At 43.6% G+C, this 27,472-nt stretch overlaps 1 protein-coding gene across 6 annotated transcripts in view; it reads left to right on the forward strand.

Moving 5' to 3' along the window:
* ILDR2 (immunoglobulin like domain containing receptor 2) overlaps nucleotides 1–27,472 on the forward strand; it is a 104,374-nt gene that overhangs the window by 69,585 nt on the left and 7,317 nt on the right. For 4 of the 6 annotated variants that reach the window (XM_053310382.1, XM_053310380.1, XM_053310381.1 and 1 more), the window contains 5 exons: nucleotides 10,575–10,721; nucleotides 14,072–14,248; nucleotides 19,917–20,030; nucleotides 21,677–21,887; nucleotides 25,474–26,143. In XM_053310382.1, coding sequence (XP_053166357.1) covers nucleotides 10,575–10,721; nucleotides 14,072–14,248; nucleotides 19,917–20,030; nucleotides 21,677–21,887; nucleotides 25,474–26,143 — 1,319 coding nt within the window. Of the gene's footprint in view, nucleotides 1–1,495; nucleotides 1,553–10,574; nucleotides 10,722–14,071; nucleotides 14,249–19,916; nucleotides 20,031–21,676; nucleotides 21,888–25,473; nucleotides 26,144–27,472 lie in introns of all 6 variants that reach the window. The other 2 variants (XM_053310377.1, XM_053310379.1) reach the window with 2 other exon arrangements.

Raw genomic sequence — 27,472 nt, forward strand, 5'->3', positions numbered from 1 at the left:
CCTGAATCAGCAGCACTTTACCGAAAGGATTTGCTTGACATAAGGAAGTATAGTCTACATGCTCGCCCCCACACTATTATGTTGGTGCAGCTTGGGTCAGCCCAACCTTGGTTGCCTGTGGTGCTTTCAGAGAGTCCTGACAGCAGCACCCTAAGGATGGCATTTTCTTAAGAAAGCTGATGTTCTTGAACTTAGTATAGGGATTCCTTAGATTTTTTCCTTATAGTTAAAGCATTGAAACTTATCAGTTAAAATAGAAAATGCTGCAAGCTGAGTTATTTTTCCACTACCATTCCAGTCTGGTTTGAATAATTTGATTATACTAGCTCTGTGCCTCACCTGCATCAGTCTCTGAGCACCCTGCAACAGCACAGGACAACCAGATGTACAAGTACAATCAGGCAACCAAGATGATCAGGGGCCTAGAATAGGGATTCTCAATGTTGGGTCCCCAGATGTTATTGGACTTCAACTCCCATAATCCCCAGGCCCAGTGGCCTTTGGCTGGGGATTATGGGAGTTGAAGTCCAATAACATCTGGGGACCCAACGTTTAGAATCCCTGGCCTAGAGTACCTTCCTTAAGAGGCAAGGCTACAGCATCTGGGGCTTTTTAATTTGGAAAAGAGGCAACTATAGGGAGACATGGTAGAGGTTGATAAAATTATACATAGAGTAGAGAATGGACAGAGAGAAATTTTTCTCCCTCTCTCACAATACTAGAACCAGAGGTCATCCCATTAAACTGAGTGCCAGGAAATTTAGAACCAACAAAAGGAAGTACTTTTTCACACAACACATAATTAATCTATGGAATTATCTGCCACGGGATGTGGTGATGGCCCCTAGTTTAGAAAAATTCATGGAGGAGAGATCTATCAATGGCTACTAATTTGGTGGCTATAGGCGACCTCCAGTCTTGGAGGCAAAATGCCTCTAAATACCAGTTGCTGGGGAGCAACAGCAGGAGAGAAGGCCTGCCCTCAGGCTCTTGCTTGTGGGATTCTCAAAGGCATCTGGTGGGCCACTGGGAGAAACAGAATGCTAGACTAGATAGGCCTGGGACCTGATCCAGTAGGGTTGTTCTTATGTTGTAGAACAACTATGCAAAGTGGTGTTTGCAAAAAAAAACCCCACAACCCCAGTATAAATAACATCATCCTCACACATATGTTGTGTATACTTTCACTGTGAATTGGTGTTAAGATCCATCCAACTGATATACATTTTTGAAAGGACTGTAAAATATTTTGTAACTAGTATTGAAATTGTTTTAAGTGCCCTTATATATGGAATATACCTTACAGATCTTACCTTGTAATTCTGTGCAAGGGAACCATCATTTCATCATGCTATGCCTAGATAGTTAAAACAGAGCTGATGAACTTCCTCATCATCACATGATGAGAGAGCAGCAATGCTATTAAGGCAAGGGCTGGGGAATCATTTTCTTGCACTAACTTCTCTCCTTCTTTCCCTTTTTCTGTCTCTTCTAGGCAGGACAGGGCTGCTTGCTGATCTTTTACCCAGTTTTGCTGTGGAGATTATGCCAGGTATTCAGTCACATCACACTTTATTTATCAAATCTTCTGTTACCTTATCTGTCCATCCACTCACTGCAATTTGTACATTCATTCATTCCTTTGTGTAGACATGTGTTCTTGATTCCTGGTCTCTTTCATAACTGGAGAGGAGAGCTGGTCTTGTGGTAGCAAGCATGACTTGTCCCCTTAGCTAAGCAGGGTCCACCCTGGTTGCATATGAATGGGAGACTTGATGTGTGAGCACTGTAAGATATTCCCCTCAAGGGATGGAGCCACTCTGGGAAGAGCAGAAGGTTTCATGTTCCCTTTCTGACTTCTCCAAGATAGGGCTGAGAGAGATTCCTGCCTGCAACCTTGGAGAAGCCGCTGCCAGTCCGTGAAGACAATACTGAGCTAGATTAACCAATGGCCTGATTCAGTATATGGCAGCTTCCTATGTTCCTATGCTTCCCACTGGCAGTTGGGGAGAATGGCTGAGAATTAGTAATTGAAGATAGCATTGCTGTTATTCAAGTGCCAGTCACATGGCAAGTAACTATCCCTTTTTGACCAGTAGCTTGTGGCAAGCTATTTGTCACACCCACAGCTAAAGCTACACTATGACATTTGACTGCTTATGAATAGGCATACAGCTTATTTTCTGAGTTTAGCTTATGAAGGTGGTTGAAGGTACCATCCAACCTGGTGCTGAAATCAATATGCCAGTGTTTTTAATATGAAATTGTTGTATTCATCCATACATTTTGTGTGTGCTCACACTGACATTGCTATCTCCAGGAGAAGCCTAGCTTATCCAAAATTGTAGCATAGCACAGTTGTACACCTGTACAGTATTATACGGAGCAGCTTCTCTTCAAATTACCACCATTTATCATTTGGTAAATGGTTGACTATGTCCATCCATTGCATTTGGGCCTGTTAGTGTAAAAGGTGGGCACAGAAATGCAATGCCTTTTAGGGCAAAACAAAAAAGTTCTTAGAGAATGATAGCTGCTGTTTGCGTCTGCAGGGATATATCAAGTCATGGACACTAGCTGGTTAGCTAGCTAGATTCATCCCTGTTTGGGAAGCAGAGAGTTTATTATATTGTACAACTGTGACTGAACACCTTTCCTAGGTGGCAGATTGCTTTTAGCTTTGTAAAGTGGCAAAAAGCCTCCAAGGGAGAGGTAACCAGTAAGGAGATCCTGAAGAAAAAGAGTTATGTTAATAGAACTCATAGTAACAAGCTTGTGAGCCACTTGTGCATGGGTTTGCTGCCTGCACCAGAAGAAGAACTGCCATTTTTTGTTTGTCTTTTGCCAAAATATTTTGAGAGCCGCATCTCTCTCTCTCTCTCTCTCTCTCTCTCTCTCTCTCTCTCTCTCTCTCTCTCTCTCTCTCTCTCACACACACACACACACACACACACACACACACACACACACACACACACACACGATTCATCAATATTAATTGTGACTGACGGGGGGGCATATAGGGAAATCAAGTCTAGCTCACAATAAGTCCCTTCTATTCTATTTCTTGTTCATTACAAAACTAACTTGATAACTATATACATGTTGCTGTTGCTATCTTTGTGTTCCAAACCCTTTTTCCAACCCCGTCTTCCCCAGCTGCCTCTCTTAAAGCAACATTATTACTTCTTTTACTTTCTCCTCTTGTGCTTCCTTTACAGTGCCCTCTGCTGCTCTAGCTGGCTTCTGGCTATGCAGAATCCAGACTCAGTCACACTTTACACATAAAGTGGTTCATTTAAAAGTATAAATAACGTACAAAGGTTAGATGTTGTTCTGAATAGGTCAAGATGACTTTTTGTTTACTTCTTCTTAACAAGAGTCAGTGTGTACTCGAAGAGCCTCATATGGCTTGGAGTTGCAGGTTGCAGACTCCTGCACTGATGTATAGTGTTGAGTCTCTTCTCTGACTGGAAATATAGAACTAAACATCTTGAACATCAGTGGAAATTGGAATTTCAGATGGATCTTCCAAACATTCTCGTTATAAGACATGGGCATGCACACCCCACATACTGGCACACCAAAAGATTAATGGGAAGCAGGCCTTTATAGCTTAGGGCTTAATAGAGATGTGATAGGGATAAATTCCTCATTTTATGGCTTGCTCAGTTTTTCAAATTTCAAACACCACAATTTAGGCAGTAGAAATTAAACTGTAAAACTTTTTTTTTCATCATAAGGAAATAAAAGTACTGGGCCCAGTATGGAGAATCTAAAGGTAAAAGGGAGGGGTTTGCCATTGCCATCTCCTGCGCAGAATGAGACGATGCCTTTCAGCATCTTCCTATATCACTGCTGCGTGATATAGGTGTCTCCCATAGTCTGGAAAATATACCAGTGGGGATTCAAACTGGCAACCTCTGGCTTGCTAGTCAAGCCATTTCCCTACTGCGCCATTAGGTGGCTCTAAATGACCTTAATAGTCTTCAGAAAAACAATACTAGGGTCTAATATGAAGTTATGCCGTCGAGTCGGTGTTGACTTCTGGCGTCCACAGAGCCATGTGGTTTTCTTTGGTAGACTACAGGAGGGGTTTACCATTGCCATCTCCCGTGCAGTATGAGGTGATGCCTTTCAGCATCTTCCTATATCGCTGCTGTCTGGGAAACATACCAGCAGGGATTCAAACCAGCAACCTCTTGCTCCCTAGGCAAGTTACTCCCCCGCTGTGCTATTAGGTGGCTTGTCAGGGTTAAAAAGTGCCTGACTTGCTGTCAATGTGCAGAGATGATTTCAGTGTTTGAGGGTGCATTTTTCTGCATATTGGTTATAGAGGGACAAAAAGGCTAAAGGCAATAGATAGAGCCCTTTCTGGTTCATAAGAAGAGCCCTGCTGGATCAGGCCCAATGCCCATCTAGTCCAGCATCCTGTTTTACACAGGGGCTCACCAGATGGCGCTGGAAGCCTACATGCAGGAGTTGAGGGCATGCCCTCCCTCCTGCTGTTACTCCCCTGCAATTGGTACTCAGAAACATCCTGCTTTTGAGGCTGGCCTATAGCCCTCTGTCTAGCAGCCAAAGATAGACATCTCCTCCATGAAATTATCCAAACCCCTATTAAAGCCACCCAGGTTGTTGGCTGTCACCACATCTTGTGGCAGAGAATTCCACAAGTTGATTATGCATTATGTGAAAATGTACTTCCTTTTGTTGGTCCTAGATTTCCTGGCAACCAGTTTCATGGGATGACCCCTGGTTCTAGTGTTATGTGAGAGGGAGAAGAATTTATTTCTATCCACTTTCTCCACACCATGCATGATTTTATAGACCCTGGTTTTATAGGCCCTGCTAGATCAAGCCCAAGGCCCATCTAGTCCAGCATCCTGTTTCACTCACTGGCCCACCAGATGCTGCTGGAAGCCTACAGGCAGGAACTGACGACATGCCAAACATATTTGTTATAAAACATGCTTTCAGTTGCAAAGTATCATTAAGCCTATAGACGATGGGTGTAAACATCAAAAGAACATGGATCAATGGAAAAGGAAATCAACTCACAATCTGAGAAAATATTTATTAATATTGAATATTTTTATTGTAATAACCATCTGTTATTTTCCTTGATCTCCTTTTCTCTCAGTGGCTTGGTTGATACATGGATGAGCTCTGGAACTTAGGTTCAGTTTCCTCTTTGTAGTAATATATGCTTAGGGAAATTAGTTTGCAGCCCCGCCCCCCGTAAGACTAGATTTGCTATATCATCCCTCCTGGCCTGTGCAAATGAATAAATTATTGTTAATATGCAGAAGATTATAGGGTACTCTTCCCCCTCCCCCCCACACCATTTGACATCAAAGAACATGCTCTTCTTATAATTGCCTCCCCCTGCCATCTCCCCTCATTACTCTCCTCTGTTCTCTCTAGATGCTCTCTATTCTGAGGGGACCACTCTTATTAAATTTGATGGTGTGATCAAGCCAAAAGCTTTGGCTTGATCACAAAAAAGTAATCAACTTTATATTAGTATTTCCCAACTCGGTATGAGCAGGGTCCCCCCCACCTTCTATTTTCTAAATTTAAAACACAAAATTTCATTCAAGCTCAATAACCAAAAACTCTCAGTTCTAGATTTTTAAGATAAGTTTTGCAATGTAATAGGATAAATCTCTTTTAAACTTTTTTCCCCTCATGATATTGGGCCCACTACATAAATAGCTCAATTGGAAATATTCAGTGGCCTTTCTAACCAAAGGATTATTGGCTTTTTGGAGCCAATATTGGAGACTCTAAATGAGAGATTAAAATCTTATTGGGCAATATCTAGAGCAGTCTACTGTGGGCACTCCTAACATCTGCTGCCATGCTGTGTGACACCCCCCCCCACCATGTTGTCTCCCACATTGTCCCCGAAGTGTGGGTGTCTTGCACAAGACTGCAAATAGGTTTTGAAGCTTGCCCGCACTTTGGAACTGCTCAGAATGGAAACACATCACTTCGTGATGTGTTTTCTGCTCTAAAAGAGCAATTCTGGAGCACAGACAAATATTTGTGCTCTTTGGGGAAAGCATAGTGCACACGGGGCAAGGCTATGTGGTGCCAGATGTCCAGAGTACCTGTGGTAGACTGCTCTGGATGTCAGCCATTTTTTTTTTAAACAATTCTATTTGAAATATTGTTTTGACAAGTTGTATGTTTTGTGGTTTTGTATTGATACCAGTTTATCCCAGGATCATGAGCCCTTAAAAAAAAAAATCTATAAATAAGAATGAAGAATATCCAATACCAAGAATCTCTTTACAATAAGGAATGCACAATTTATCTATACAATTAAAAAAAAACACAAATAGAATTTTTAAAAAGGGAAATCCCAATTCATCATCACCTTTAAATTTCAGGGTCCTTCTAGCTTTGCATTTATTTCAGACCCCTTACACTGTGTCCAGGACTAGACTAACAAATCGAATTTCCATAATAATCCTTTATGGTTTGATCTTCTTTCTCTGAAATATGATTCTAACAATCTTACTATATTCCAAGATTCACATAGCCTTTTTCATCTCCATATCTTTCAAGACAACAGTTCTATGTACTGTCAAAGTGGAGAAATGGGGATGAGATCGCACACTAACACCCCACTCCCTAACCTCTAAGCATTGATTGGGTCATATGCACAGAGTGTTCAAGTTCTATACACATAATCTGTACCTTGCATCACGTGGACGGAGTTGGCAAGTATGATCCTGCTCCCTACTCCATAAGTTGATTCTTGTATACATGTTTGTTTTCTGTACAGAGCTCAATAACTTGCTTGTTCTAGCTTATATGTTTGCTTTTGAGTTGACTGATAGCAAACAGTCGGAATTTAAAAAATGATTTTCAGCAAGTGTCCTACCTTTCTTCCAGATATTTATTATTTATTTTTATTCTGCCCTTTCTCCAAGGACCAAGCTTTTTATATATCCAGTGGTCTACCCAATTCATGGTGCTGGTTTTGACCTTTAAAGCCCTTAATGGTTTGGGCCGTGGATACCTGAGAGACCGGATGCTCCCAAGGGTTTCTGCCCACTTGACAAGGTCATCAGAGGGGGCTCTACTCTGCGTGCTAACAATAAGGGAGGCTTGGCAGTCGTGCACATGGGACAGGGCCTTCTCAGTTATAGCCCCCTGACTTTGGAAAGTTCTCCCTGTGGGCATCTGCTCCTCAGTCTCCATCACAGTTTTTAGAAAGCAAGTGAAATCTTGGCTTTTTAACCAGACTTTGAGTTGAGTGGTATTTTTCAAACCCATTTCAAATCCATTTTTCAGACCCATTTCAAACTGGCTTCCAGACTGGCTATGGGGTGGAGACTGCCTTGGTTGGCCTGATGGATGATCTCCAATTGGGAATTGACAGAGGAAGTGTGTCTCTGTTTGTCCTTTTGGATCTCTTGGTGGCTTTCAATACTATCAACCATAGTATCCTTCTGGAGCGTCTGAGGGGGTTGGGAGTGAGAGGCACTGCTCTGCAGTGGTTCTGTTCCTAACTCTCAGGCAGGTTCCAGATAGTGTCCCTTGGAGACTGTTCTTCAAAATCTGAACTTTTGTATGGTGTCCCTCAGGGCTCCGTATTGTCTCCAATGTTGTTTAACATCTACATGAAACTGCTGTGAGAGATCATCAGGAGATTTGGTGCAGGGTGCTATCAGTGTGCTGATGACACCCAAATCTATTTCTCCATGTCAGCATCATTGGGAGAGGGCATAACCTCCCTAAATGCCTGTCTGGAGGTGGTAATGGGCTGGATGAGGGATAGCAAACTGAGACTGAATACAGATAAGATGGAGGTACTCATTGTGCGAGGTCGAAACTCGGGAAATGATTTTGATCTGCCTGTTCTGGATGAGGTCACACTTCCCCAGAAGGAACAGGTACACACTCTAGGAGTGCTTCTGGATCCAAGTCTCTCCCTGGTGTCCCAGGTAGAAGCAGTGGCCAGAGGTGCCTTCTATCAGCTTCGGCTGATACGCCAGCTGCGTCCGTTTCTTGAGATAGATGACCTCAAAACTGTGGTACATCTGCTGGTAACCTCCAGACTGGATTACTGCAATGCGCTCTATGTGGGGCTGCCCTTGTATGTAGTCTGGAAACTACAGTTGGTCCAGAATGCAGCTGCCAGGCTCGTCTCTAGGTCATCTAGGAGAGACCATATTATTCCCGTATTGAAGGAGTTACACTGGCTGCCGATATGTTTCCAGGCAAAATACAAGCTGCTGGTCATAACCTATAAAGCCTTAAACAGCTTGGGCCCTGGGTATTTAAGAGAACATCTTCGTCATGAACCCCACCACCCATTGAGATAATCAGGAGAGCTCTCTCTCAGGGGCGTAACCATAGGGGGGGCAGGCAGGGCACGTGCCCTGGGTGCCACCCCGGTGGGTCATGTGGGGGGCACCAAAAAGTGGCTCTCCCCGCCCCCCCTGGATTGCCTGCCGAGTGTGGCGGCAGGAGTGCGGCGGCGATTTTGCGGTGGTGGCAGGTCGCCCGTGGCCCGCCGAGTGCGGCGGTGGCTGGTGGCTGGTGTGGCGGCGATGGGCTGTAGCACGGCCCGAGCAGCAGCGGCGGATTGCCCGCCAAGGACGGAGTGCAGGCAGAGCGACGCTGAGCCTGCCTCCTGGCCCGGTGTCGCTTCCCAAGTGTGCTGCCAAATCGCCGCCGCACGCCCGCCACCACACTCGGTGGGCGACCCGCCGCCACCGCAGAATCGCCGCCACTGCCGGCGATCTGCTGCCTGGGGGGCGCCGCCGCGCCCTCACAGGTATGTGGGGGGTGGGGGGGCATTTCAGGGCCAGAGCTTGCCCTGGGCACCGTTTCCCCCCGATACGCCACTGCTCTCTCTGCTTTTGCCACCGGCTCGTCTGGTGGCTACTCAGGGACGGGCCTTCTCTGTTGCTGCCCTGAGGCTTTGGAATGTGCTCCCTAGTGAAATAAGAGCCTCCACATCTCTGACAATTTTAAAAAAATCTTTAAAGACACATCTGTTCACCTAGGCTTTTAACTGATATAGTTTTATTTGTTTTAATGTTGTTTTTAGAATATCACTTTTAATTTTTTTTTAATTGCTGTGTTTTAAATTTCTTGTTTTTGTTTTAAACTAAAAACAAGTTTAAACTTGTTAAAACTTGTTAAACAAAACAAATTTTTTTTTTTTTAAAACTCTGTTCTTATCTGGTTGTAAACCGCCGAGAGATGTAAGTTTATGTTAAATAATATGTTAAATAAATAAATAAATAAATTTTGGATGCTGCTCCTCTGTATTTTATGGCCCTATTTTATGGCCCTATTGCTTTTTAAAAACTTTTAATTAGATTTGTATTTTTATATTGCAGTTTAATATTTTATTGTGTAACTGTTTTATATATTGTTTTAAATGTTTTGTAAAACACCTTGAAAAATTTAACTAAATAAATACATCAGTGTGCCCAACTCCTGCTCTAAATATATTGGTAAAAAAGGGACTTGTACCAGTCTATTTCATCTAAGACACAATTACATGTAATTGTAACCTCATTCTCCATCCTTTCCAGACTGTATATTTCTTCAGTTTTATAGGGCATCAATGAAGTTCCTTGGTTTAATTTACATTTAAACCCATTAAATTAATGAGGGTGAACTCTAATTAGAGGGCCTGTCAGTTAAAAGTACACTTGTTTTTTAAAAAAATATTTTAAATATATATTTTATATTTTATTTATAACAGAAAAGAAAATTACAGAAAAGAAAAAGATAAAAAGAAAATTAAACAATTGCAGCAAATAACATTTTTTATTCTGATGGACTAATGTAATAGGAGATGAAAAAATATAGAAGTTGGAAGTTGTTTCTAGTGGTTAATGGTAGCTTAATCTCCTTCTCCTTCAACAACAGGCACCTGCAGGTTTTTGAAAGAAGTGTAATAGCGGTTGGAGGATGGGTTGTGATCCTGTTCCCCTTTTTTCATCCATAGTTTGAAAGTATGCAGAACTGTTATCTTGAAAGGTGTAGAGATGAAAAAGGCTATGTGAAAACATGGAACATAGTATGATTGTTAAATCTAATTAGTTTTGATAATATGCAAGCTTATATTAAACACTTATTTATATTACATAAATAAGCATAAATATATTACTCCAAATATTCATGCTTATTGAGGGTGGTATTAGTGACTGACAGCCAATCTAAGTTACTCTTGAGGAGTCCCACCAAAATTAATGTGACTACTCAATAACAATTTGACCTAAATGTCAGCCACAATGTTTAGCACCTAGTAGGAAGCACGTCTCATTAAACAGGAAGGGACTTGCTTCCGAGTAAACATGCATAGGAGTGTGCTGTAATGGTTAACGTTAAGACATGATAAAGCAATAGCAACTGTTTAATTTTATTAATTTTGTATTGGTTTATATTGTGGCTATTTTATTCATGTTGTGAGCTGCCCTGAGCAGTAGTGTCCTGGAGGGGTGGGGTGCAAATATTTTAAATTAAAAATTAAAAAATATATTCTTTGTTGACTCTCCTGTGTTCTACATCTCTCCCTCGCTCCTCTCTGTTTCTAGAGTGGGTGTTTGTGGGCTTGGTGATCCTGGGGGTTTTCCTCTTCTTTCTTCTGGTTGGGATCTGCTGGTGCCAGTGTTGCCCTTATAGCTGCTGTTGCTATGTCCGCTGCCCCTGCTGTCCAGATACTTGCTGTTGTCCACGAGCACGTGAGTAACTGCTTGCAATATGGAATGAATTGTAAGTTTTCTTTCATTTAAACATACTGTCGTTCTTACTATATTCTTAGTAAAAGTAATGGCTTACATTCTCCTCAATTTTACAAAGATGGAGCTCTTGCTTCACTCTCACAGGGAGCCAGGACACTAGCTGCATAGTAGCTTTGCTCCACTCAGCCCTCAAGGATATGTTCCTGACACAAGTCTCCCTCAGTGATAGATAGTTATAGGTTTTATTTATTTATTTATTTTTACATTTTATATCCCGCTCTTCCTCCAAGTAGCCCAGAGCGGTGTACTACATACTTAGGTTTCTCCTCACAACAACCCTGTGAAGTAGGTTAGGCTGAGAGAGAAGTGACTGGCCCAGAGTCACCCAGCTAGTCTCATGGCTGAATGGGGATTTGAACTCGGGTCTCCCCGGTCCTAGTCCAGCACTCTAGCCACTACACCACGCTGGTTGGTCTCCAGTCTCCCATGGTTGGGCAAGGTGATTGAGCAAGTGGTGGCTAACCAGCTCCAGGCAATTTTGGAGGAAACTGATTATCTAGATCCATTTCAAACTGGCTTTAGAGCGGGCTATGGGGTTGAGTCTGCCTTGATGGGCCTGATGGATGACCTTTACCAGAGAATTGACAGAAGGAGTGTGACTCTGTTGGTCCCTTTGGATCTCTTGGCAGCATTTGATACCATCAACCATGGTATCCTTCTGGATCACCTGGGGGAGTTGGGGATAGGAGGCACTGCTTTGCAGTGGTTCCACTCCTATCTCTCAGGCAGATTCCAGAGCTTGGTGACAGCTCCTCTTCAAAACGGGAGCTTTTATATGTTTAGGTTAGCTGTTTAGGTTAGCTGTTGGCCTTTAAGAGAGCCCTAAAAACCTATCTGTTTGGCCTGGCCTTCCAAGATTTTTAAATTGTTTTTAAAAGTATTTTAATTGGTTTTAAATGGTTTTGAATTGTTTTTGAATTGTTTTTATATTGTTTTGAGCACAGTGTTTTAAATGGTGTGGTTTTTTGTGTCTTTTTAAACTTGTTGTACACTGCCCAGAGCCTTCAGATGGGGCAATTTATAAATGAAATAAATAAATAAATAAATTTTGTGGCACCAGTCAGGGCTTTTGCACGCAGGGGAGAGAAGCAAAAGTCATTTCCTGATCCCTGCCTCCCCGTGCACTGGGCTCTGAGTAATACTACAGTGCAGCTAGTCTCCAGGCTCCATGCAAGGGCAGAGCTCTCGTTGTAAAGCTGCAGAGAATGTGGGCCAGTATTTCATCTTTTGTGTCCTTCACTGACTAAAAGAGCCAGTTGTCAGCAGTGAACTACTATGTCAAGTTAAATTCAGACTTGCCAATTGCCAAAGAGATATTGGGTTGGCCTTTCACAGGACTGAGTTTCTCATGGATCTCATTATGAGGGGTGACTGCAAACCACCGTAACCCCAACCCAGCAGTAGTCATGTGCAAGAAGTTGCTTACAACAACTCCTGGGCACTGGATGAGATTGAGCCAATAGTTGTTAGGAGGCTTTGAAACTGTTGAAGATGGAGTTCCAGTGCATCAACCTTTTGCACCAGCTATCCTAATGACAAGGGGCACTGGGAGTAGAGGTAGTTAGTGAGGGTCTCTTTATCTGTCCCTGCTTTACCTCTACTCTGTGACCCCCGCCTTGACTCCTCGGGTATTTCCTGTGGGGAGTCAGTCCACTTTGTTTCCTCTCGGAGAGTAGATGGAAACATCTCTCTCTCTCCACCTATCCATTAAGTAGCTTATAGTCAGGGCTAGGTCTTTACTATCCAGAATGTACTTCACCAATAAACCTATTCAGTTTGGATTGTACTACAATCTCCATGCATATTCTTTAGATGACTGCAGCAACAAAAACTCTGCACTCTACTCTGTAACTGGAGTGGATAGTTTCCTTTGCTGATACTTTGAAAAATAATCGCAAACAACAACGGAAACAGTCTCAGATTTGTCACTATTCTTCCCTGCAGAACTCAGGTTGGCTGTATTCCTCCCTGAAGGGCTCATCCATTTTTTCAGGCCTTCAGCCACTCAGATGAGAGGAATGTGAGCCTGCTTTTCTATCTGTGTTGCTCTTTTAGTTAATATTTGGTTTTTTTTAAAAAGCCGCTTAAGTGTTGACGAATTTGAAACTGTTTGATTTGTTGCGAGATTATCCATGCAGTTGAAGTGAAATATAATTATTTAAATAAATCCACATCAATAGATGGATCAGCCCGTTTGATGCAGGCTAGATGATCATAGGAACACAGAAAGTTGCCTTTTACTGACTCAGATCATTGCTCCTTCTAGCTCATATTGTCTACACAGACAGACAACGGCTTCTCCAAGGTTGCAGGCAGGAATCTCTCTCAGCCCTGTCTTGGAGTTCCCAGGGAGGGAACTTGGAATCTTCTGTAAGCAAGCATGCAGATCTTCCCAGAGTGGCCCGATCCCCATGGGGAATATTTTATAGTGCTCACATGTATTCTCTCATTCAAATGCAAACCAGGGTGGACCCTGATTAGCAAAGGGTACAATTCATGCTTGCAGCCACAAGAATGCACAGCTAGCATAGATGTGCATTTGAATGCTCATTGATGACATGTGTAGAAGCCTTATTGGGTCCACAGATTTTACATGCTTTGTGTAGTGAGAAAAATCCATCATGCAAATCCTTGGTTCAAAATGTGTGCCTGCTATTGTTGTGAGCAGAAAAGTTGCATTGAAGTACAGCTGGAATTTCTGGCCAACTAGTTGCAGGCCTTTTATACAAGCTTGAGGCTGCCAATAGTATTAAAGGTGAATTGTTATGAGGCTTAAACAGAAATTGAATGGAGTCTATTTACATGGTGAATGCTTTTTGCTAATTCGACTGGGCAATTTTCCTGAAATTCCATTTAGGCTCTGGGTGTTGTTGTTCACTCAGTTATTTGAGTCTTAATTAGTGTTCCTGTTTTTTGTTTTGTTTTTTTAAATCAAATTAATCCTCTAGTTATTTTGCTCAGATAAACCTGCTTGAGAGTCTTTCTATGAACCTAACCTGATTTTGCATATGTGGGGAGGGCAGTATATATACCAAGGAATTTGATCTGGAATGTGGAAGCAAATCTGACACCTTCTGATGAGATTGTTAGTTTCAAATGGGTTCAATATAATGTGAATTTTAAAAACAACCACCCTGATATGGCCAAGCCCTTGGAAGAATCAACTGGCTTTTGAAATTTTTTGAAAAATACTAAATTCCAGTCCCTGGGGCAAGAACAAATGCAAAGTGATGAGCACCATGGAACTGAAGAACTAATATCCGTGATTAGTTGATATTCATTTTTTTCAGTGTATGAAGCAGGAAAGGCTGCAAAGGCTGGATACCCTCCAGCCGTTACATCTCTCCCTGGACCTTACTACATTCCCAGTGTTCCTGTGGGTGGTGTCCCATCTCATGCTGTCCTGATGGAGAAGTCACACCTTCCTCCTTTGGCATCAAGTGACTCCAGCACAGGAGGACAAAGTGGTAATCCAAAAACTTCCTATGTCTTTTTTATGTGTTTGCCACCCCTCAGTGGAAGCAGGGCAGGAGAAAGATTGTGTTTCCAGGTGTGATTAAATTAGCATAGTGCAGAGCTAATTTCTACATGCAGAAAATATGAAGTGCCCTTAGTCTCACAAAGATCCTTACAAGATTGAAAAGGGGTGTTTGTTCCAGAAGAATAAGATGCAGGCTTCTGCACATGAGTGCACGATTGGTGGTCCATGTGACGGGCAGCTGTTTCCACATATTACAAAAATTACTCTGAAAGCTTCCTCATGTCAAGTAGGTTTAGAGAGCATGGCCAGATGGTAGATACTGCACTCCTTGTGCAATTTAGTGCTAATTTGGAGGTGAAGAAGGACATGCTGCAAAATAGAGCTATAAAGGTAGTCATCATTTTGTGCAACAATCCCTTTTCAATCCATCCACAAGACTGTGCTCTTTGTGCTGACCACACAAATCCTCTGTGTGCTACTCAGCCTTGCAAGGACTGGCACAGTGTGAGGCCTGTGAGTACAAGTGTGCTGAATATGCATGTTCAACACCTGGACATTCCTCTGTTGCAAAGTGTACTCAAGGCTGATTCACACATTGCGATCAATCACCTTCCCCCCACCTCTACCCGCCTCCTCCCACCAGCTCATATAAGTGATCAGCGCACGTGACCCATGCAATGTATGAGATATAAACTATTGTAGCTACTTCTGTGACAAGGGAAGTACAGTTTGGAGCTCCCCCAGATCACAGACGTAGCCACCACAGTATTTTGTGATTTCTTGGTTCACCTGTTGTACTGCACTCAGAATAAACGGTGGTAATCAAACTGTCCTAAATGATTTGTCAGGGTTCTCCGGTTTCTGTTTCCTCTGAAGTTTCTGCTTACTTTTCAAACAACTGTGCACTCATTTTACTGTTCAGAATACTGTTCAGAATACATTTTGCATTTCCCACAATGGGTCTCTTGAGGCTCATGTAACAAATTTGAGAGTTTGCACAATTGTGTAAACTGAAAACAAAACACCCCATTGCCCCACTCACCACCTTGGCTGTGCTACCCACAGGCAAAATTCACAGTGTTTGATGAGCAGGACTTCCATCTGTACATTTTTAGCCTGGAATGTTGTAGCAGAACAATTTGCCCTTTTCCACACTGGTAAAGTGTGCAGTGTGGTGGCAGCCCACCTACACAGATTTCGATAAGCTTTCAGTGCAGGCTATATCATGTCAATGAATCAGCACTGATCTGTGCTTTTTTTAAAAAAACACCTTTGTGCTAACAAAATCTAAGGCTGCATATTTCCTTCCAGGTAAGTTCTACTGAACGTGGTGAGACATGCTTCCAAGTAAACATTCTTAGGATCAGGTGGCATACCATTTGCCCATCACTGATAGACACCCATAAAAGAACACAAAAGCTCTTTATGAACAGCACTGCACAGTGCTTTAGGATCAAACAACAATTTTCTTGAAACCACAGATGGCATTTCAGAAGAAGAAATCTGATCGGTAATAGTCACAAGTTTGACTCTTACCACAGCACCATGGTGAGATGACATTACTGAAGAAGCTTTTAATGATCATATGCCAGCAATAAAGCTTTGCTCCCTTGTGCTTGTGTATTGACCTTTTGCAGGATTGTCAGAAAAGTTGTTTCAAATAATCTGTGCATTCCTGCTCTCCGCCACTCAGAATAAGAATAGATGAACTAATGAGAACTGTTGAAGTGTACTTTCATTGTTAATGAAAAGATCTGGAGCACAGCATTTAGGAATAGGCAATCAGCAGTTGGCCCAAAGCGGAATTATATCCAATGAAAAAGCATCACCATCAACAAAACACGTTGGATCATGGACCACTGTGCGCGCTCTCTCTCTCTCAAATGTCACTGCACAACAATTGCTGTAGTGATCATATCATACACTGTGGTCTTGGAAACCTCTGGGCTTAGCATTAAGCAATGTATTTCTTAAAAGTCATTGGTATCTCATTGTTATTATCTCCAGTATTGGGTCTGATTTCCTTCCTTGTCATTCTAAATTGGTTTTTATAAATTGTAAGGATAACTAGCTAATATCCTGACTAACAAAAGAACAGGTGCAACAGGAAAAGCACTAGTGTAGCACCAGTGCTTCTGAAGAGTTCTAGACCAATGCTGCACTGTTATTCACAGGAGTTGAGACATCTTTGGAACTTTGGGCCAAAGCAGGGGAGGCTTTAGAACAACTAGTTTTGGGGAGCAGTGAGGTGGGAAATAACGTCAGAGGGTATGAGGATTTGCTATACATTAAATGCTTATAGGGGTAAGGTAATGTTTGTCTTATTAAGGAAGCTTGCTTGATATTTTCAAACTTAGTCAAAAATGGGCCAGATTTCTCTTAGAAAATTGTCTTTTTGGATTAGGACAAATCTTCCAGTCTCCTTCCAAGGTAAGTTTTCTTCCTGTCCAAGACCATGTAGCAGGGAAGAATGGAGTTGGGAGAGAGATCAGTATGAGGCCAGCTGAAATCCGCAGGGCAGAAGATTCCACACACCTCTGCACACATTGGCTCAGTTCCTGGCGAGGAAGAAAGCGAAGGGGTAGGCCTAGCTCCTTGGAGGAGTCTCGTGCCTACCTGGCTTCAGTAGCTTCTGATACTTATTCTGGGGTAGAGGAGCAATGGTAGATTATCGCATAAGCAATATAGCCAGCCACCTATGGCGGCAAATCTTGGGGAACGGCATCTTGTAGGGAAACAATTCTTTTCCCCCCCAACCTTTGAGAATGCCATTGTGTAGTGGCAGAGGCTCCGCCCACCTCCTAACCATCACAGGAGGTGAGGTTGGGCACTGGAGTATGGTGGCAAAAGAGGCCCTCACCCAAGGCCTTGCAAATGACACAGCGCGGGTGATTTCGGGCCTTTGCATATGCACGCTCAGAGGCCCGAAATCACCTGCTCTGTGTCATTTGTGAGTAAGCCAGGCTTGAGTGTGGAGCTGTGTATTGTCTGACACTGTGTATTGTCGGAGTGTGTATTGTCTGACCCTTTGCTGTAAAGTTCCAGTCTGCTGGATGGGGGAGCAAAATGGGGAGCAGGAAATGTTGTTGTTTTGTGGGGAGCATCTACTACCCCTTGATACTCTTGGTCTCATTCATGGGCCAAAGTAGTCAAGACATTAAATTAAACGTGTCTTTGTATAGTTAGTGGCTAAAATAGATTTGCGGAGAGCAACCAGACAGGACTTCAATATGGACCAGAACCATGGTTCACAGGTAGGAGGTGTTTCACCCTTCATTTCACATGTGCTCTAGCAGTGAACTACAGCCCTTCCCCTACAGTCACATTCTCATAACAGGAACTACTTATACTGAAGAGTTCTATTGAAATCAGTAGGGTTTAAAAGTGTGTAATTTTGTCTGGATTGTATCTTGGGTCTTTTGAGTCAACACACAGAAAACCTATTTTATCCATAGCCATCAGTAGTTGGATTCTGTGGTATGACATTTTAAAGCATCTAATTACCATGACTAAGTGCACATACTTGTGATTATCTTTTAACATTTAGCATTATTTAGCTTGCAGTATAATAGCAAGTACATTCACTCTGCTAGGTCATGTCCTCTCTCTTTAATCTATCAACAGATGACTTTTAGAAGTAGTGACAGAGCTGTTTTTATGTGGGTGAAATGAGAGAGCTTATGCGGGGTGGGAAATGTAGATCTGATCTTGGATCTCCAACTTGTACCTATTTTGGCCTGCAGAAAACTAATTTTAACACTATGAAACTGGGTCATGTGAATGTGTGACATGTTATGTCCATTGTAAACATAATCTGGCAAGTGTCTTTTGAAGTGTCTTCATTTAACTCTCTTCCATATGGTTCCCACTATGTGGCAGAAAAGTGGTCATTCAGTATTTTAAAATATCCCTCCTCTTTGTGAAACTGAATGTAGTTAGAAGTTGTATGCAAGTGACAAGAAGGAAAGTTAGCCCATTTCGCATTCAGGCTTGGAAAGATATTTTATTTATTTATTTAGCAAATTTTTATACCACCCTAACCCAAGGTCTCAGGGTGGTTCACAACAAACAAATACTAAAAACAGTTTAAAACAAATAATAAACAATCAAAAGTTTAAAAGTTAAAAAGCTAAAAGGCCTAGGTAAAAAGATAACTCTTTAGACACTTTTAAAAAGCCGCTAGAGATGGGGAGACTCTTATTCCCACGGGAAGCATGTTCCAAAGTCTTGGGGTGACAACAGAGAAGGCCCATCCCTGGGTGGCCACCAAACGACATGAAGGTAGCCACAGACGAGCCTCCCCTGATGTACATAGTGGACGATGGGGATCATGCAGAAGAAGATGCTCTCTTAAGTACCGTGGGCCTAAGCTGTTTAGGGCTTTATAGGTTATAACCAGCACTTTGTATTTTGCCCGGAATCTTATCGGCAGCCAGTGCAACTCCTGTAATATAGGAGTAATACGGTCTCTTTGAGATGACCCGGAGACCAACCTGGCTGCCGCATTTTGTACTAATTGTAGTTTCCAGACTACGTACAAAGGCAGCCCCACATAGAGCGCATTGCAATAATCAAGTCTGGATGTTACCAGCAAGTGTACTACTGTTTTGAGATCATGAACCTCAAGAAACGGACACAGCTGGCGTATCAACCGAAGTTGATAGAAAGTGCTTCTGGCCACTGCCTCAACCTGGGAAACCAGGGAGAGGTGTGGATCCAGAAGCACTCCCAGACTGCGTACTTGTTCCTTCTGAGGAAGTGTGACCCCATCTAGAACAGGTAGATCAATATCGCTTCCCAAGTGACGACCACACACAATAAGTACCTCCGTCTTGTCTGGATTCAGTCTCAGTTTGTTATCCCTCATCCAGCCCATTACTGCTTCCAAGCAGGCATTCAGGGAGGATATGCCTTCTCCTGATGATGTTGACATGGAAAAATAGATTTGGGTGTCATCAGCATACTGATAACACCCAGCACCAAATCTCTGGATGATCTCTCCCAAGGATTTCATGTAGATATTAAAAAGCATTGGAGACAGTATGGAGATAGACAGACAGATCTTACCCTAGTAAAGATGTTCTGTGTGGCCCTTTGAAAAAAGTTATGCTGGTGGTAGTACTAACCTAATTCACAGGCACAAAGCTGACATTAAGAGTTGCGACTTTTGGATATTTTAAATGATTTATGGAGAAGTCATTGTTTACAGCAATATTTTGTTATAGAGCAAGTGTGAAATGGAAGCAATTGATCAGTGTTACATGGCCAGCGAGTTCAGGGATACAAAGGTTTTATTGCTTACAGGCTTCAAACAGGCACACCCAACAATTTATTGTGTTGATTGTCTTATGCTTTAGTCAGCCACGAATAGGTTTACAAAGCAAAAGTGCACTGCCAAGAATACATCTTGGAAATAATTAGAAATGTTAAATGTCTATGATGTTAGACTTCAAGCATGCATAGTTTGAGATGTCATCCTAGATCAGCTTTGCCTCAGGTTGGCTCCATTCAGGGATATTACAAACATAAATTCTGTTGACGATTGTGAAGCAACAAGTAAAAAAGCAGAAGGCAAGGAATACTCTAATGCATATTAAAAAGCTTACTTCTTGCAATGAACATGATGACCACACATTGATTTCTTCTCTCAACAGTGCGCAAAGGCTACCGAATCCAGGCTGACAAAGACAGAGATTCTATGAAGGTGCTGTACTATGTTGAGAAGGAATTGGCTCAGTTTGACCCGACCAGGAGGATGAGAGAGAGATGTGAGATACAGACCTTGTCCAGTTATTTCTAGCAAATCTCAACTTTGCTTCGTTCAGCATAGTTGTCAGAATAGATGGTTGGTTTTCAGAAAGAACTCAGTGGGAACTGATAGACAGTTGATCCACTTGCCAATAACATAAGCCAAGTTCACACTGAAGTAGTAAGCTTGTGCTGGTGGTCTGTCCCACTTCATACTGCATGTGACAGCTCATATGATGAAATGCTCCCCCATGAAAAAGGGGAATACTAGCATACTAGGGGACAGGCTTGGTGAGAACCCTTCTCTATGTTTTAGAACCTTCTCTAGTGTCTAGATGGTACTAAGTCATAAGTTTCCAGCTAATCAGTGTTGTTGCACTGTTGGCTAGGGCTGTAAACACACAGAACTGTTTCCCCCCACTCTGAGCTTGATCCAAAAGAAAAGATTATACACCTACACAAAATGTGATTAGTGTACTTCCACAAAGGGCTCACTACTCAAACCATGGTATGTACATCTGTACACACCTATCATTTCTAGTGAAAGAAGACTGGAAAAATAGCACTGCAGACAGTTTGTGCAAGTCAGTGATTCATCCAGTCCATTCAGATATGGTGAATACAAATTATGTTTTATTTTAAAAAGTGCTGCCCTCTATTTTTAGTGTACATTTTCAATAGATCCAACTCATAAGTGCCATTAGGTCCTGGCAGTCACAGACGTGCAAGCTGCCTCAATCAATTGACAGACAGACTCAAGGAATGACTTTAATCACAGCTCTGAGAGAAACGAACAAATTACATGGTGTTCTAAAACAGTCATCACTGAACATGCTGCCATTTCCACCCACAAGAAATACTATAAAAAGGCTTCCTCCAGATTGGAATGCCTGGGATGCAGATGTCACTTCATGTAGTGGAGTAGGCAATGAAGTAGGCAATGGGGGTGATGGGAGGGAAAGATCAAGTCATTAAAAAAAAAAAGAGTTTGGTTAATCATATACAACCAGTTTGTCTCCCACTCCAGAAAGAGTGGAGCTGAGAGTGCATAGTTTTAATATGCTGAGGGCTGATTCTTCTGTAGTGTTTCATCTCCATAGAGGAGTACCTGTGAAAGGATGCATGTAGCAATGTTTACATGGCAACTGAAAGATCCAATTGATTTGCATTCCCTAGTGGCTGAGATCCAAAGAGCTACTTTAGACCCTTCGGCATGGCCAGTGGAATTTTTGTCTTTTTCCTTTTGAGCAGCAGACCCCTATGCCATACCACAAACTGCTTTTCAAATGTTCCTCATTTTGTGAAACACAATTCCGGTACCCACCCACCCCCTGCTGAGTACATGGAACTAGCCGTGTAGTTATTTGGATCCAGGCCTATATTGTTTACATGCACTCTTTAGTGAGCATTTCTCCATGGACTGAAAATGTCATATCAAAGCAATTGTCCAGTTAACAGTTTTCAACCTGGTCAGCTTATTTGACATGTGAGGGGAAGGGAAGGGTGGGGAACAGAGCCAGCGTTACTTTTGATAACCAATCACACCATTCCTACTACTAAAAGAATATAACTTTTCCATTCAGAGGGACCTGGCCACTATCTGAATGAACAGGGATACGTCCCAGCACCATCTTTTATCATTTCCATACCTTATCTTTCACCCCAGACAATAATACCATCTCAGAACTCAGTTCCTTGCATGAGGACAACAGCAGCTTCCGCCAGCCTTACCGCCAGGTGCGCCGGAAGCCTCTACCTCCTTCAGGAGACTTGGATGGTGATGCAGAATATTGGGCAGGGGTTGTCAATGGAGGTGGAACATCCAGACCTCAGACATGCTCTGATTACAGAGAAGAGAGGGGCAGTTTCAGGATCAGGTGAGTACAATGCCTGGGAGATGTTACAATGGAACATAGGAAGCTGCCTTATACCAAATCAGACCATTGGTCCATCTAGCTCATTATTGTCTGCACAGACTAGCAGCAGTGTCTCCAAGTTTACAGGCAGGAGTCTCTTTCAGCCCTAAACTTCTGCATGCAAGCATGCAGATGCTCTTCTCAGAGTGGCCCCATCCTCTAAGGGGAGTGTCTTACAGTGCTCACACGTTGTCTCCCATTCAAATGCATATCAGGATGGACCCTGCTAAGCAAAGGGGACAATAGGAATGTGCACGGACCGGTTCGGAGGCCATTCTAAAGGCCTCCAGACCGGTCCGGTCACGGGGTGGTTTTGGTTCGGAAGGGTAGTTTGAGGGGTTCCATTAAGGGTGGGGGGGGCTTTACTTACCCCTCCCGCGCTTTCCACACTCTGCTGCCATAATTATTGAAAAAATTGCTCCTCCGATGGCTCCTCCTCCGATGGCTGCTCCGTTTAAAAAAAATGGTTCCCCCCTTGAAGCCCCGGCCCCCTGCTGCTGCTGCCCTCTTGAAGCCCCCTCCCGCCTCCTTAAATCTTGCCCGGGCCCCGAAATAACTCTTCAGAAGCGGGCGGCGGGGAGATGTCCTAAAGATGTCCTCCCCGCCGCCCGTTTCCCTGCCGGTCTGCAAAAGTAAAAGTACTTTGGCAGACCGGCAGGGAAACGGGCGGTGGGGAGATGTCCTCCCGCTCCCTTCCCTGCCGGGCTCAGGCTGCAAAAGTCTTTAGGAAGGCTTCTGTGCGTGCGCGCGCAGAAGCCTTCCTAAAGTCTTTTGCAGCCTGAGCCCGGCAGGGAAGGGGGCGGGAGGACATCTCCCCGCCGCCCGCTTCTGAAGAGTTATTTCGGGGCCCGGGCAAGATTTAAGGAGGCGGGAGGGGGCTTCAAGAGGGCAGCAGCAGCAGGGGGCCGGGGCTTCAAGGGGGCAGCCATTTTTTTTAAACGGAGCAGCCATCGGAGGAGGAGCCATCGGAGGAGCATTTTTTTCAATAATTACGGCGGCAGAGTGTGGAAAGCGCGGGAGGGGTAAGTAAAGCCCCCCCCGCCCTTAATGGAACCCCCCACCCCAGTGCCGGACCGCAGCTCCGCGGTTCCGTGCACACCCCTAGGGGACAATTCATGCTTGTTACAACACCAGCTCACCTCTCATATTGAACAGGAAGGATGAATGCTGCCATTTTTTGCTTTCCTAATTTTCTGTGCCAGAATGGCATGGAAAAGAGTGATAGGCTATGAGGAGATTCATACTAATCATTGCCAAACTGGGCCTAATTGCATCTGTAGCTGTAAACAGCAGCTGGTGGTTGAGAGAGATCACAATCAGGACCATGGTGAGGGGGTCAGGGTTTATTTCATTTTATTTATTTAAACTCTTTATTGCCCTGCCTCAGTCTTGAGTAACATTCTCCACTACCACCACCGTGCTGCTATTTGCTTTGGGAGGGACCAGTGGCAGCTTCCCTTCTTTGGCGAATAGTGTCACAAGCTCACTCGAAGGAAGACACTGGCCAGAGATATATGATACAATAGCCAGTAGCTCAGGTATCAGTTTTGTTGCTGAATAGATGGGTTTAACAGTCTCACCAGGGATACAGACTTGAGGAGTAAGAAGCCCAGATTCCAAGGTCACAATCTCTCCAACAGAGGCTCAAGCCGATTTGACGTGTTGTTTCCAGCAGTTGTTCAAGACACAGGCTGCCTGATTTATAGTCAGCAGCCACATGCACTTAATCAACACTCCACCCCCGCCAGCTGCCATAGATTCAATCCGGCTCCTGCTGCCTCCTCACGAGCCCATGACTCCTCCCTAATTCCCTCACCAGTTGCTGACATCTTTCCCATCTGCGTCCTTGAGGAGATAGTGGCCATTCAAACTCTGGCTCAGATCCTGACCCTTCTCTCCCAAGGTCACCCGGCTCTGCTTGCCCCTGCACCAAACACTCACCCTGGCCTGTCTCAATTATCTCCCCATTCACATCATCGGCCTGCTCCTCCTCAGGTGCCTCCCCACCTACTAGTAAGTTTTCTGCTCCCCACTCCTCTCCAGTGTCCTCGAGTGAGGGCATGACAAATAGGAGTCTTGTAGAGGGGAATTTTTGTTACAACTATGGCACATGTATAAAAAGTTTTAAAAATCCCCTCCCACACCGTGTTCTAGGGATGTGCCAAAAAGCGATTTGACCATCCAAATTGTGGGCACATCCCTTGAAAATCAAGGGCTTACACAGACCCTTTAAATTGGAGGAGAGCAGGTCCATACCTGCTCCTCTGATCACCACCATTGCCGTAATCACAGCTCTCCCCCGCCACCAGCTGTGCTGGCGGGGTGTCTCCCAGCTGCCCCTGCGCAATGCCAGTACACAGATGGCCACCGCATGCATGCTGGAGTCACTTGGGGCAGCTGGGAGATGCCCTGCTGGTGTACAGGCGTAGCTGGGGGGAATGCCAGGATTATGGCAATGGCAGCAATTGGAAGGGGAGCAGGTATGGACCTGCACTCCTCCACTTTAAAGAGACTGTGTAAGCCCTCATTTTTGAAGGGATGTGCCTGTGATTCGGATGCCTGAATCACATTTTGGCACATCCCTGCCATGTTCCTAATTCTGATTCTGCCACCCGGCCAGCCGCTCACAATGCAGCTTCAATTTACAATGACAAAAGTAAAGTACATTCAGTGTAATGTGCAGTCAGCCTTTAGATTGCAATTCTAAGCACGCTTGGAATTGTTCCATTGATTAAGATGATCGGTTGATTCCTTGGATCAATCCAGAGAAGCAAATCAAGGTTTGAACTGGAGGTAAACATTAATTCATACCATGTGTGCCAATTATCTGTACTATACAGCTGAGGAATTGAAGTTGAGTGTCTGTGTCAGCTAGACTCCTCAAGGATTCTGTAGGTGCATTACATTTGGGCACTTGTCAGGCCACTTAAACACATTATGCTGCAGTAAGTAACAGTTTCCCATGGTATTTGCAAATAGCAGGGAGCCGCAACTTAGCTTCAGTTTGTGTTTATGTCTAAGACATACATAGGCAGAAACATGCACTGACTGCAAGAACTCTTACAGCTGAGAAGAGAAAGATGAATGTGGGCCTCTATCCACTCAGGACATGGTCAGTCTCACCACTGGTCATCTGAATTGAATAGATCAGGCAGTGCTTCTTCATTAAATCAGTGCCTGTATTACTTTAAAAACATACTCACTTATACATGAATAAAGTCATCTGTTGGAAGACCACCCCAATCTACCCAATAAGTCAATCAGGTTTTGAAAGGTCAGAGTGCAGTTCTCTGACATTTGGACCACACATACTGTGTCCTGTGGATTACTTTTGCTATGCCAAATTTGGAACTGTCACAGATTAGAACTATTTTTCTGCTCTCATTGACTTGTGCTCTGCTTCTCTTGCTAGGAAAGGGCAGGAGAGGGAGCCATGATGCCATTGAGGTGCTCACCTAGGCCAATGGGGTGCTTGCCTTTCCCCAGGCAAATGGAAAGCTACAAGGCCAGTCTAAAACACAAAACAATTTTTTTCTGTCTCCTACAGCCAGCAGAGATGCAAGTCGGAAATGCTCTCAAGGAAGAACTTCTCTATGGGAATGCCAGCTGTCTCCATGGATGAGCTTGCAGCCTTTGCTGAGTCCTACAGTCAGCGTGTCCGTCGAACAGAGGGAAGTCAAGAGCCCCGGTGCTTTGAGAGATCAGGTTCACGAGGACCACGAGGAGGGTCAATACATCACCCAAACAACTCCTCAGATGATTATTACAGCAAGCGTAGGGGAAACCAGGAGCCATTGACAGATTCTGACCGGGGCTGGTCGTATAGCCCATCGAGGAGACGTACCCATGAAGAGAAACAGGTTCCTAGGCTAGTGTGTCGGACACCTGGAGGGAGCCAAAAGTACGATCACTCCTACCTCAGCACTGCCCTCGAGAGGAAATCACGAAGCTATGATGAGAGTGGTGAGCATAGTGAGACGCCTTCAAAGCTCAGCTCACATTCCAGTCAAAGAGGTGGAACGTACTATGCCTGGTCACCACCATCTACTTACAAATCAGGACAGCAACTGCAGCAGCCACCTCCCCAACAAGAGGAAGAAGACTCTTTGCCGCCATACAGTGAGAGGGAGCTGACCCGGGGCCCTTCATACAGAAGCAGGGAACAATCAAACCTCAATGCTTCAGACAAGAAGAGGAAAAAAGAGCCCAAGAAAACAGTGAGGCCATGTCTGACAATCCTGATCCAACTGGGCTGAGCAGGGATCACCAGGCAGGGGATACTTCTGGGGGGAGGGTGGGGGCTTATGGGCTGCTCAGGGCCACTTCTAAAGAAATGTATTGCACTTTGGTTCTGATACACAAGCTGCATTTAGGAAAGGAACTCACCACCACTTGCAAATGCTTTGAAAGGAAAATCTGAAAATTAGAAAACTACACCCTTCTTAACTGATGCAAGATCATATGTTCGGTTTGGGAATAAGGTGGCTTCAGACAAAATGAAGTGCTGAGGGAATATCTGCAGGAGAAGGGTTTTTTGGTTTTTTTGGTAAAGGCTGGGAAAGGATCATAGGGAAAGAAGCAAACAATCTTAATGTTTTCAGTATTGAGAGAACTTTAGGTAGTCCATGATGCACCCATCATGGAAATGGAAGTTGGTTGTATGCAACACTCATGGGTTAAATGGAGAGGCAATTCTTAAGCTTATAACTGTTTCCAAGATTTAGAGTGGATATGTATGTCCTCCTTATAGCATTCATGCTAGATGGCACTTGGAAGTATATATTTGGGGGATTTGGATGTTGAACTATCATTATAAAGGGAACTTAGAGGGGTGTGTGAATTCTTCTGCCAGTTCATTTACTGGGGCAAAAGCATTTAGTTTTGGTTTTGATAGATAAGCAGATTAAAACATGCCACTTCATGCTTAGTGGCGTGTTTTATTTCATCTTCAATAGCTAAGCGTGTGTTTGCACTGATTTATGTTCCAGTGACTTATTGAGATAGGTTGTTGCCGTTTGTGAGCACAATTGGTGGTTAGGATTGCCCACTAATAGCTAAGCAAGAGGAAGTGCATTCATGTGTATTCTGGCCATGAAGAAATGCTGGAAGAAGCCAGTACAGAATGAAAAAAGGAAGATCAGTTGGTGCAATTGTGTACCTAAGTGTGTTGCCTGTGATGGAGAATCAGTGGTATCCTGTAGCTTAGAGCCAGTTTACAAAACCCTTGAACTCATTGTGAGCTTTCTTGGTTTCTGTTCAAACTCTGCAGTCAGCCAGTCTTATCAGTTAATCAAGAGTGCAGACTATGATTTTTATACCACAGTGGATATTCTATAACACATTTTATATACCACACTGTTTTTATATACCAAGGCGGTTTGTGAACTGCTTTGAGGCTTTTGTGGTATACAAATGTATTAAACAAACAAACAAACCATGCAGGTGAACAATTATACCACGGTCACGCTCCGAACCTGGAATGAAAGCAAGGGGTCTCCAAGTGAGCGTTCAGAAGGGTCATGTGAAACTTGAATTGGCCCTTCATG

This window comes from Hemicordylus capensis, chromosome 3, assembly GCF_027244095.1.
Source record: "Hemicordylus capensis ecotype Gifberg chromosome 3, rHemCap1.1.pri, whole genome shotgun sequence".
In the NCBI taxonomy this organism is placed as follows: domain Eukaryota; kingdom Metazoa; phylum Chordata; class Lepidosauria; order Squamata; family Cordylidae; genus Hemicordylus; species Hemicordylus capensis.